This window comes from Dipteris shenzhenensis, chromosome 18 (assembly GCF_047967505.1).
Source record: "Dipteris shenzhenensis isolate YYH24624 ecotype China chromosome 18, Dip_SZ_1.0, whole genome shotgun sequence".
NCBI classification, from domain to species: domain Eukaryota; kingdom Viridiplantae; phylum Streptophyta; class Polypodiopsida; order Gleicheniales; family Dipteridaceae; genus Dipteris; species Dipteris shenzhenensis.
Window position 1 is genome coordinate 2655415 of NC_141613.1, and position 13313 is coordinate 2668727.

The window sequence follows — 13313 nt, forward strand, 5'->3', positions numbered from 1 at the left end:
AATCCGTACATCTGTCAGAAAATTCCATACTTCTGTCTGATTTGTCAAAATTTCAGTACATTCACTGCGGTACAAGCTGCCTCGAGATGCGTGCCAGTCATTTCTCAGATTTTCCAACATTTCTCAGATTTAAAAGTCTCTGTGATGACGAGAGAAGCCACGGTGCTGGCTAGCTTCACGTGAAGGAGACGGGAGGCGGTACGTGGGATGAGGGCGATGGGGATGCTGCTTGACAGACAGACTGTTGCTTGGCTGAGGGCTGCTAGACGGGGGTGGAATCTCTACTAGGAGGCTGGAGAACCATGGGCATTGCTACTATGCAAGTCCGGAGGTCATGAGCTCCTTGAGCTCCATGAGCTGAGAAGCTGGGTGGCAGCTATGATCACATGAAGGTGACGCACGACGGGGAAACTTTAGGACAGCGAGGTTGTGGCTCTTTCTCATTCAAGGCACACTCTGCGGCTAAGCGACCTGTATAGTGACAGTTCGCACACCAAAGTTATTTTAGTGGCTGGACGAGAGACACGAAGACCACACACGACACGTGGGGCAACCAGAGCACGCATGATTGAGGTCCGACCTATCTCAGCCCTCCTCAGAGGGGACCGCGAGAGACGAGGCATAACTCTCGATGTAGCCAATCGAATACAGAGATCCAGGAGAGCGCACCCCCCCGCCACTATGAGAGACAACCCGACAGACACAGATACGTGAGCTCTTTGCGCCACCAAAGAGATGAGGCATAACTCTCAATGTAGCCCATCGGATACAGAGATCCAGGGGAGCACGCCCCCCGCTACTGCGAGAGAGAGCCCGACAAACACAAATACGTGAGCTCTTTGCATAACATCACAGGGCCATCAAGGCGCCGGGTTATATAGAGTCTGCAAATGTACTTGGAGCACTGGTTCTAATTAGTACTTAGCACTCAGCAAGGGCCTTAGTGAGCCCTTTGCTTCAGCCCACAGTGGCTTGTATGGGTTACATATATTTTGAATCTTGTCTCATAGACCCACGAGGTCTCCTGAAGACGTTAATACACCTCTCTCTCTCTCTCTCTCTCTCTCTCTCTCTCTCTCTCTCTCTCTCTCTCTCGTGCGACAAACGAGAGAGAGAGAGAGAGAAAGAGAGAGAGAAGCCTCTCTGCTCTCTCTCTCTCCCCGCTAGCCTCTCTCTCTCCCACTAGCCTCCCCCGTTCCCCGTTCATCGTTCAGCCTCTCCCATCCGTCACTCAGCCTCCCCCGTTCCTCGTTCAACGTTCGTCGCTTGTCGTCATCGCCGCTCAACCCGTCCGTCGTTTGTCTCAACCGCCGCCTGCCCTGCCTAACCTATCTAATCCTATCTAATCTAATCTAATCTATCTACCTAGCTAACCTAGCTAACCAACTAGCAAAGCCGTCGCTAGCAGCCAACAGCTGCCAAAAGCCAGCAGCCCCTAACAGTCCGCCAGCTCCCCCTAGCCTGTCGTCACCAACAAACCCTCCAGTCCCGTCGTCAAGTCCCGTCGTCAACAACCACCCCCCCTCCAACCCTAACCCTAATACCGAGTTAGGCTAAACCCTAACCTAACCCTAACCCTAACCTCGAGTTGGGCTAAGCCCCCAACTCAACCCGGGCGTTAGGTTCAGCTAGGGGGTTCTACACACAACCAATTATGGGCTGGCCTATCCTCTCCTCCATGTGCCCCTCAACTCCTTCAACCTCCATCAGGACTCGGTACTCTACAATTGCAACAATGACACTCTCTTCGTATGCACGCAATTATCAACAAGAAGGCTCCAAACAACCCATTCTTGGGCAATACGATCAGATTTTTTGTCTACAGCAAGCAGTGATAGAGCTACGATTCGAACTAGTAGAAGTAAAAGCTCAACTTCACATACTTTAAGGGCCTGGTAAGCAAGCAGTAATTGATGAGGCTGTAAAATCTTGTAAGGACTCCTCCCCTACCCCACAGCTAGTCTCTACAGTCAAAGATCTTGTTCACATTGAAGTACAAATGGCTAAGAAGGAAGTGATTGTGGAATTCGATACCAAGGCAAGTAAGTCTGATATTCAAGCAAAGATTAAAGAACACGAAGCTAGATGTGATAATGCGCTGAAGATTAGAATAGGGGGACTTCCAAAAGATTGGTACAAAGAGGAGGACACTTATAGTGAAATATTGGCAAAGATCAAAGCAAGCTTGCCCAACATTGAATGGACGAGTGATGATGAGCAGGATGATGACAACTCCACGCCCACTTCTATTGTGCACTACAAAGGTCAGGCAATCCTTACACTGAAGTCAAAAGATATGTGAATCAAGCTTCTTCGACAATCTTACAAGCTGAAGGTTACCAAAGTATGGATAGCTGAGGAGCTTACACAAGCTCAACTCAAAAATAAGGCAACCGAATTAGCTAAAGTCAGGGCTGCCAGAAAGGATGGAAAATGGGCAGTTTACCGTGAAGGCGTAGCCCTAATCAAAGAGTTTAAATCAAAACCAAAAGACTCTCAGTCTTAAACTGATGTATGGCTGATTACTCTTTCAAACTATTATGTAGGTACTCTAATTAAATGGGGGTTGCTTTTGCACTCCTTGGGAGCTGCCATGCGCCCTCCCTAAAGCAGTTGTAATGCAATCTTACTCGTAAAAGACAGCAAAGATACTCTCATTTGCTCTCCCTCTCTCAATAGATACACTAGGGCCCAGGACAACAGTCGGGCTGGACCCCCCCGAAGGATTTTATTACTTGAGAGAAGAAGGAATACATAGTTCAGCGTGGAAGCTGTTCATACATAATCCAAACATGAATGAATCATTACATGAGCTCTTATGCTCCCTTTCTTGGCAACAAGCCACTTGTCAAATTCTACATTGCTTTCCTAATTACATGATGCTAAGGGCAACTCTAGAGTCTTCGAAGCACTTGGTCACGCGAACCGCCTCCTAGACTCTTGTTAGGCTCCATTGCGCTTAGGAAAATCACTCTTCCTAGCACCTCCAACAATTAATTAAAGCGCACCACCATGGTACCCATTAATTGTTAGCGCTTTGCATGCAAATAACACATTGTGAACTAATTCTAGTCACGATGGGCGTCCCCACTAAACACATGTGCACACATAACAAATATAAAAATATTTATTTTTTTATTCTCTAGTTCACCGAAATCAACGCTCTTGATCATAATTAAGAGGCTTTGACCAAGGGTCGAGGCGCCTTAATTATAGTCAAGTCTCTCCAACCGAAGTTGGCACATCTTAGTTAACCGTAGTCTCGTTGATCGAAGTCAACACTCTCTGACCGTAGTCAGCTCTATAGTTCTCTGGTTAACCGTAGTTAACTCTCTTGGTAATATACCAAGTCTCCCCGACCGAAGTCAGGTTTACTTGACCAGAGTCAAGTATCTTTGACCGTAGTCAATTCTTTGACCATTAAAAGAACTCTTTGACCATAATTAACACATATGAAAACTCTTTAATTATGATCAAATAAATGGTCAACTGTACTTTGACTTAGGATATTTACATTGTGGTGACATGTACTAGAGGGTTTCTTCCTGTCCCATAAACCTTTTGGTCTCCAATGGACGTTAATCGACTTTCTTTCTTTCTTTCTCTCTCTCTCCCCCCGCCCGGGACTGAAAGTAGCAGTATGGAATTGTAATGGCACACTATGGTCTAACCAAGGAGGTCTCTCGGAAACATACAGTAATAGAGATATGATCTTCTACACTGAGACACACAAGAGCCCAAAGAGGGAGCTGCCCACAGTAACAGGATACACATGGGAGTCAGGTCACAGGAGGGAGTTGAGGAGAGAGAGTGGAGTACAAGGCTCCGCGGGGGTGGCTATCTTTCTGAAGTCACACCTGAGACCACTCATATCTGTGGTTCGGAGAGAGGAGCACGCACGACAAATGTTCACCTTCCAGATGCTCGATCTATCTTCATTGCGGTGTGCTACTTCCCTCCAGACACGTCATCCTATGCACGAGAGGTCACTAAAGACGGACAAAGCCCATATCAGACACTCCATGAGGACATCACGGAGTTCTCCAGACAAGGATACACCCTCTTGCTGGGGGATTTCAATGCACGGGCAAGAAATAGGCAGGTAGGCTTGCTTGACTTCACCGATGACAGATCCATATATAGTCACGGAGCTAGATGCAACTAAGCTCGGGATACTAAGGCACTCTGTAGATGCCCCACACGAGATAGGATGGACGGCATCTGGTTGAGCTCGAGGAAATCCACGATGTGTTCACTTATAATGATCTTCAGAGATGGCCATCATCTAGAGGACTCACTTGCTTCCCACATGGTGGTGGGTCAAGTACAGTGGATTATTTACTAGGCCCACTAGATAGGTCTCACAAATACACAACTTTGCCATACCCCCCCACCACTCGAAGCTAACCACTCATGCTTGGCCTGCCATATCTCTGCCATAATGCCAGCCACAAGGAGAGCACCCCCCCCCACACACATGCCTACACGCATCCAGATCCACTTTGACCATGCCTTTGACCCAATGTACCTAAATCACCTAGCCGTGGAGCTCCCATCTCTACGTGGAAATGATTAAGATCTCGCCAGCGCCTCCGACAACCTTGTCTCTCTAGTACAGGACGCTACTACCAGATCCTTTCCCACGACCAGACCCATGCGGATCCGAGATGGGAAGATGCCCCAAAACCCTTTGTTTGACGACGAGTGCAGAGAGGCGAGAGCCCACCTGACACGGGAGCAAGCTTTGGGTCATCTAACGCCACCTAAGGCACAAAGGATCTTTTGACCCTGATACGTCGTAAGAGGCGGGCCTTCCTCACACATAGGATGAACAAGATTGTCAGGTCTTTTTGAGGAGGACCCCCGACCACTAAATGGGGGTTTCTATCGGAGGGGAAGCCACCCATTCCCATCACTGACCAAGATGTATGACAGACGTATGCACGGCGCACGCTCCCTTTACGATGCCCAGATGCAGACACCACCGGATATGTCCTCTATGCCCAAGCCCATCACTTGCCACTTGTTCATCACATAGAATGTATGGGCTGCGCTTCGACGATTACATAATCAAAGAGTGCAGGACCATGAGGGCCTACGGACTGAGCACCGTGCACATGGACAAGAGGTCCTAGCCCTGGTCCTAGCACAGATGTTTAACCGAGCTGTATGCCACAGCTTCCCACCTACTTAGAGTACCACCACTATTGTACCAATACACAAAGCCGGGGACCCTATGGAGACTGGGAACTACCGTACCTCATGATTGGCCACACTTTGGCCAAGATCTATGGATTAGTCTTAGAGAGGGAGCTCAGCAATCCTACAAAGGCTCGGGGGCAGCGGGCACTAGGGCAAGCAAGATTCTGGAGATAGATTTCTATCCTAGATCACATTTTCACTCTAAGGGCTATCATTGAGGAGGCGAGGTCCAAACACCAAAAGGTCTCCACATGCTTTGTAGACTTTCGGAAGGCTTTTGACATTGTCCCACGGTCCCGCATGATCAGGAGACTACAAGAGCTACAGATTCCAGAGACACTAATATGGGGGTAATGAGCCTGTATGGGTCAGTCAGTGGCAGAGTTCGTGCCCCAGGTGGTCTATTAGATTGGGGCGAGAGCACAAAGGGAGCGAAGCAAGGTTGCCCCCTCTCACCGACTCTCTCCGAGCTTTACATTGACAAGATCACTTCCTTCATAGACTGCCTAGGAGGCAAAGGATCACTACTAGCCAATCTCATGATACAAATATTGCTATACACTGATGACATAGTCCTTATCTCATCCTCAGCGGAGGGACTGCAGAGACATTTGGAGGCCCTAGAGGTATTCTGTAGAGAGAGAGACATGTAAGTCAAGCTTGGGATGACCAAGGCTATGGTCTTCAACACCTCACATGCAATGCTTCGTCGACTCAGCTTCACTTATCAAGACAAGCCAGCGGAGATAGTGCAGTCCTACACCTACTTAGGAGCAGTCTTCACAAGACCCCTTTTCGCTATGGCACATGCAGCCCATGCACGACTCACACGGGGGCGGGGTGCTCTAGCCCGGTTGGAGAGAGAGTGCTTCTAGGCACACTTTCAGGATCCACCGACAAAGTGTTGGCTCTTCGATAAGCTAGTGCGACCGACTGCCATGTATGCAGCACATTTCTAGGGATGTTACCTACCAATAGCAGAGTGGAGGAGATTTGAGCAGCTACAGGTGACTATGGGGTCTAGGATGATTCGGAGCAAGCCCTCAGTCCCACATGAGATAGTACATGCACAGTTCGCCATGACACCACTACAGATTGATGCCATCTTCCAGACAGTGATATTAATTCATAGAGTCTGGGACTTACACCAATGAAGACTATTGAGGCTGGCTCCAGATTCATCCAAACAACTAGCTGAGAGGGGGATGGATACATGTTATGCACGTATATCCACATGGTTTGCCAGACACGGGATTCAGATAGACAGGCTCTCTCCCTTTCAGTACAATATGGGATGCACCCCCTGAGTCGATTGCGCGAGATGAGATTAACCGTATCATACGGTTAGACCTCCTCCATCTCCATACATCTCGGACTTGGGGGAGATCAGGAGTTCCACCAAGAACCGATTCTACCACGACCACTTCCTGAGAGTCTCGGAGGAAGGATTCATCATCAGACCCTAGTATCTTGAGGACCGAGGGATCTGCTTGCTATGCACACTAGGAGTGATTGCGATAGAGGAGCACTTTCTCAGCGCCTGCCCAGCCTACTACGAGATCCGAGGCCGATACCACTGTCTCTATCAAGATGGGAGTGGGTTCGGCCCACTGTCATGATTGATCCAATTCCATGACCAAGTCTATATTGGGCTCTATCTGCTTGATATGCGCCAACACAAGGAGACCTTGCTACCACAGATAAGGGAGCAGCATGAGATGACCAGACACAGCGGCATGTCACATATTTTTATGCATTTGAGTAAGCTCGAGGACACAGTGGGGTGAAGGAGGAGCAGCTAGCGTATATGCGAGCAGTATGGATTGCCGAGAGAGGATTGCAAAGGTCACCAACGACACGGAGAGCGACCAGAGCACACTTGATTGAGGTCCAACCTATAACAACTTTCCTCAGAGGAGACTGCCCGAGACGTGGGCTCACTCTAAACACAACATAGCGGGTTCAAGGATCGAGGAGACCACGTCCCCCTCCGCCATCACAGCATGAGACAGCCAAACAGACGCAAATCTGAGACATTTTTGCCGCTCATAGACGAGCCACCACAGTGCCAAGTTTCGGATTCTGAGTTCCAGTTCCAGTTCCTACTCTCACCCTACTTCATATAGTACATGATATGATGTGCTATGATAGGATATGACATGTTTTTGTACCCAATTTTGCTTGAGCTATTGAGCTCTTTATTTCAGTTTCAGCATAGTACTCAACAAGGGCCTTAGCGTGCCCTTTGTGGCTTGTATAAGGTTTTCCATTTCATGTATTCCACACTTTGTCCCGTAGGCCCGCGAGGCCTCCAACCAACGTTAATCTCTCTCTCTCTCTCTCTCTCTCTCTCTCTCTCTCTCTCTCTCTCTCTCTCTGCACGCGCGCATGCGTGTGTGCATGCACGCATGCATGTGTGCACATGCGTGCGCGCATGTGGCTGGAGACTAAAGAGGTTAGCATTAGAGTCATCCAGAGGACTAACTGAGAGAGAGTTAGCACGGCATGGCACACACGCATATCCACATGGTTTACTAGTCAAGGTGTTTAGATGGACTGACTTCCCCCTTCCAATATAGCGCAGATGCCACGTCCCCCCTACTCCCATGAGCTGAGATCAATCGTATCATACGGGTGGATCTACACGTCATGGTGAGAGGGGGGGGGGAGGGGGGTGCAAGAGTTGCCAACCAAGATCCAGTTCTACTGCGACCACTTTTTGAGAGTATTAGAGGATGAAGTGATTACCAGACCCCAATAACTCCCACATGCACTGAGGATAGCCATTGGGTAGATACGGATCTCGTCCCATCAGCTGAGAATAGAGATAAGGAGAGCCGCTAGCACACCTAGAGAGCAACGGATCTTCAAATCATGCACACTTGAGGAGCTGGAAACAGAGGAGCATTTCCTATGTACTTGCACAGTCTACTATGAGGTCCGTTGATGATACCATTGTCTCTTTTAGAAGGGTCATAGTTTTGGGCCACTCTCTCGAGTCTCGATTGATCCAATTTCATGACCAGGTCTATCAGATTGAGATGAGGAGACACCGGAGACCCTATTGAGATAGACCAGACAGCAGGACGAGACAGTACAGGGGACAGAGACAGATCGAGCACAGCAACATGTCACAGATTTCTATGCAATTGAGTCAACCCCATGACATAGTGGAGTTAGAGGAGGGGGAAATGGCTGATATGAGGTCAGAGTGGATCAGTAGGAAGAGATGACATGGAGATGCAGAGCCCGAGAGATAGAGACCAGATACATTGCAGATGCTAACCAAAGAACACAGAAACGCCCATGATATCTCGCCTCTCCTCAGAGGGGATCTCAGAGCCGAGGGGCCATTCTTAATATGACCCACCTGATACAAAGGTCACGGTGTGCATGTGCATCTGCGTGTGTGTGGTGTGTCCTTTTTCCATGTTTTTCACTATTTCCGGATGTCACTTGGGCAATCTCTTTGTGATTGCATGTATGTTCATCACATAGATTACTCTTCTGATATTGTAATTACATGTCTTCTCTTGGGGATTGCTCTTTGTAATATAAACATACATGGATCTCACCCAAAAAGAAAATTTGTGTGTATATGCGTGTGTGTGTTGGAATTTTGATCAAGGCCTTCCACCTTTTCTTTAGATGACCTTTCTGCTAAGAAACCTTATTACTCCCACAGCCATGGATTCAGGAACATGGAAATCATTTTTGGGGCTTAAAAAACCCTCAATTGGTGGAAGGTCTGCCTTCCACGAATATGTGGTAGTAAGTTACCATTACGACAGCAACTCTTCCTGTGGCGCTGTTTGGCAGGTGATTTACCGGTGGCTGCTCGGCGTATAGCTTCTTCGGTTTGCCCCGCATGCTCGCATTCGAGTGAGAATGTTTTCCATATACTATGGACTTGCCCTGTTGTCTGTGATCTCTTATCCAGAGTCAAGAATGTCTTCATGCTCGATTTCCCAGGATCTCTTTTGGTAGGCAATTCTGGCTGTTTGGCAGATATACTCCTACGCCAGATTATGATCACTTTTTCTCATGGTGTCGTTATTGGGCATTGTGGTCTTTATATCATGCACGTAACACTCAGCTGTACGGGCAAGCTTCAGTACATGTTTATCATTTCTTTCATTCCTCCTTGTATCAGTCACTTCAAGATGCACATTCTCTTGGAAACCTTCCTTTGGCCCAGTTAGAAGTTTTTCATTACTGCTTTTAGTTTGAGTAATAGTTGCTTCACTCTGGAGCAGCTATGAATGTAAATTCCTACTGAATGGCATTTCACTTTTACAAAAATGTGTGTGTGTGTGTGTGTGTGTGTGTGTACAGCCCCCCCCAAAAAAAAAAACCAAAAAAGTGAGTATACAAACACATAAACGAAACTAAACGAGTACCTAAGACTAGATGAACTCCAAAAATAGAACAAACCTAGGAACTAAAAAGAAAATGGGCTATGAAGCTCCCCACTTTGGATTTGAATTCTACATTCAGGGATCCTAAACATACCCAAAGCCAAAAATCCGAGGATACAATGACTACAACAAAGGACAGAGCGGAGTTTCTTCATTACTTTTCTTACTGAATATACTTAGGAAGCATTTGCACAGATAACCAATGTAGTAGACAAGCTTAAAGAGCTTCAAGCACATCATTACTATCCATAGTAGAGTAGATATGCAAGACGTGTTCTGGTAACAGAAAGAGGCAAATTTATATGGGTAGCACGTTCCACCAATGCATAAAATATTATATACCTTCAGTTCATCGCGCTTGCGAGATTTTAGCTGAGAGAGTTGTTGCTCTGCATCACGCAAACGATCCTGAAGGTTCTTCTTTTCTGCAGCAAGTCTTGCTACTTCATCATCACGTTCTGAACGCACCCAGTCAAGTTGATTCTCTGCTTCACGAACCCTTTCAGAGAGCTCTCTCTTTTCTCGTGATAGTCTATCCACCTCTGCCTTCATTTCAGCCTGTTCATACAAAAAGAGATAAAAATTCTATATAACCTTACTCGCTAGTAGAACACTATCTCTTCAACTTCCAAGTACAGAGCTTACTTTCAAACGTGTCTGTGTTGCCTCGGCCTCTGTAAGTCTTTGAGACAACGAGCTCTTCTCTTTCAAAAGAGTATTTATTTCCCCCTGCCTTTCGTTCCGAACCTGTGCAATCTCATCCTCACCTGCACGGAGTTGCTGCCACAATGCAGCACGGTCTGCATGGGCCAGCTCAGCTGCTTCACGCATCATACATAGAACAGGCCTCGCAGTACCCTCTTCTTCCCGAACCAGAAACGTTAAAATGTCCATGCCCAGTTCAACCTCAAGGGGACCACCAACACTGCTTGTTGCACGTTCTACTAGTCCTCTTAACATCCGCTCACGATAACCTTCATCTCCATATACTTTGAACATTACAGCATACAATGTGCTGACAAACTCTCTCACTCTCACATCCCTTGAAAGAGCCAAGCTTTCTGCCAACCCAAGCACAACAGGAAAATCATCGTCACTTTCAGGAAGTGATATGCTTGCTGGGCCTGATATAAACGATTCCGGATTCTGTAAGCCAGCCATATTGCACCGTGGATCCATAATAAGCCTTTGAGAATGCCGTCTTTCCAAGACCATGACTACAGAATGCTCACCAAATGCACCTCTAGCTATGGCCCTCTCAAAGACTTTTTGAGCTTCTACTCTAAGAGAAGGTACAGTTATCATTTCTACAAGGATATCCACATCTGCTACACGCCAACAAGCGGCTGCCAAATGCAACTGTTCAGCTGCAGCCCCACCATCACGATCCTCGAATACAATGTTTGAAGATGGCAATGCCATATCAGGCTCACTGCACTCGCAATCTGAGTCAATATCCCGAAGCAAAGCTTCTGCAACATCCATTTGACTACAAACTGTACTTCTAACAACGTCCAATACCCGAGGTGAGACAGTAGGGCCCAGACGTTTCAACCTTTCCCGAACAGCTTTTGCCTGCAACACCACATACTCTGTCAGACAAAAACCTAGAAACAGAAGCCGTGCAGTACAGGAGAGGTTTTATCAATAGAAGAAATGTCGACCGATGCATACAGCAAGTGATAGCTGTTGACATTCAGCTGCAGCTTTGAAAGTAAAACTGATTATAGCGGCAAGAGGTTCGTCATTTGAACCGGGAAGAATCTTCAGAGCCTGATCCAACACCATCTCCCAGACATCATTACCAACCTCCAACTGGCTTAGCGCCCCTAGTACCTGCAAATTCCACGTGACACCTTGATAAAATTACATTCATATCTTAGAGAACAGCTTCAATACACAAAGGATGCTGCATCTACATTAACTGATACTGTGCTGGGATGAAGTACTGTAAAATCACAATGGAGCACAGCGCAATCAACATACTGGCAGGTGTAAGGCAGGTTCAGCATCAGGCCTTTGAAGGCGGTCAAGAAGAGCATCTGCAGCCATGGAATGTTCTGACACATCGACAAGTTTTGGGACCAGAGCAATGAGATCAGGCTGCAAATGCTTTGGAGCCTTTTCTAAAACCAAAGCAATCTTCTGTGCTGATTGCGGTCTTCTTCGAGGTTCAGGACAGCCTTGTGGGACTGCCCCATCCAGTGCCCTCAGAGAATTTACTATCAGACCCAAAAGTTCATCTGACTGCTCTGGCCACTTTGGCTACAATGTCACCCCCAAAAAAGCACATTAAAACCCACATTTCGTTCTGGCAACACAGACCAGAAAGCCACACACCTTATCAGCATTCGTTATAGAGAAGATATGCTGCACAAAAGAAAAGCAGAGTACCTTTTGTGCATGACTCAAGTTGCTTGCCATGAAAGACTCTCTCTGGACAGACTCTGAAAGAAATCCAGCTGGTACAGCCTTCGGATTCTGTGGGTCTACAGCCAATGAGTCACTGCTTTGTACTGCTTGAGTTGCCATCATTCCATCACAGTCACCATCCAATCTTTGGCCAATGGGATTTTGTGTGCCTGTGTCTGGTGCAGCAGCCCCAAAAGCCCTCCAATCAAAAGAGCTCTTTGCAACAGAATTGCTTGCATCTGACTGCACAAGCCGAGACTTGGCATCTACAAACTCATCCCCCCCATTTGATGGCTGACAACATTCTACCATGATATCAAGTAGTAGATCTACAATGGCCTGCTGAAGAACCTTCACGCCCATTAATAGATTCATCAAGCTTGGAGATGTAGCCTCCCCCTTTGCACTACCTTTCTTTGTTCCAGTGGTAGCCGCTGAAGAGGACAATTTTGTAGGCAGGAGCAACCGTTTCACTTTGGCTGGGTCATCAAGATAGACACGCAGGCCTGTAAGAAAAGCTGCTATAGCTCCAGCATCCATTAGCAGCTTCTCCCTAAGAGTGACCTGCAGTTGTGAGGGATCTAAAAGCAGTGGTGGGTTGTCACCATAGCTCAGACGAAAGCCAGCTCTGGCAAGAAGATTTCTAAAAATATCCTCCTCATCCCCACTTATACCCTCGCTATCATCAGAATCCAACAGCTCATCAGGGTCTGTTGAAATTGCATCTTGTTCTTCGTCTGATATCATCACCTGATAGAAATCATCAGAGATGACAGCATCAAGAAGAGGTATCAACACAAAGGAATTGCTGCGGCAAGCACTGAATGGGATAAGCATGCATAAAATGAGCCCCATATGCACAACATAATGACAATCATGCCTAGCTTTACCTCAAGGTCAGAAAATTCAAACCAGGGACAACAGTCCAGAATTTCACAAGAAAACACTACAGTGTCACGGACAAGAAATCCTGCATCTGGTTCCACCATTTCAGAAACCTTCATAAATTGCAGGACCGAATTGTTCCAAGTCTTAGTGCAGATAGATGATTCTTTCCAGACTGTTCTATCAGCATGCTTTTGATTTACAACAGCCATTCTATATCTGACCCAAAAGTTCCTGTCTGGGTCTGCTCCCACAGACTGATCACTTTCTAAGTATATACACAAGGTATCAAATGATTCATACACACCTGCATGGAAGAAAATTACCTGAACTCATAAACCTAAAAAGCGAAAAAAATGCCATAAAAACTTGAGGCCTAAAGATAAACCAATAAGG

The 13313-nt window shown here is 46.9% G+C and overlaps 1 protein-coding gene across 2 annotated transcripts in view; it reads right to left on the reverse strand.

Moving 5' to 3' along the window:
* LOC147890706 (uncharacterized) overlaps window positions 1–13313 on the reverse strand; it is a 57997-nt gene that overhangs the window by 25405 nt on the left and 19279 nt on the right. For both annotated transcript variants that reach the window (XM_087389070.1, XM_087389069.1), the window contains exons 3-8: window positions 12923–13224; window positions 12015–12782; window positions 11607–11885; window positions 11295–11456; window positions 10266–11195; window positions 9963–10178 (exon numbers count right to left, since the gene is read on the reverse strand). In XM_087389070.1, coding sequence (XP_087245196.1) covers window positions 9963–10178; window positions 10266–11195; window positions 11295–11456; window positions 11607–11885; window positions 12015–12782; window positions 12923–13224 — 2657 coding nt within the window. The remainder of the gene's footprint in view (window positions 1–9962; window positions 10179–10265; window positions 11196–11294; window positions 11457–11606; window positions 11886–12014; window positions 12783–12922; window positions 13225–13313) is intronic.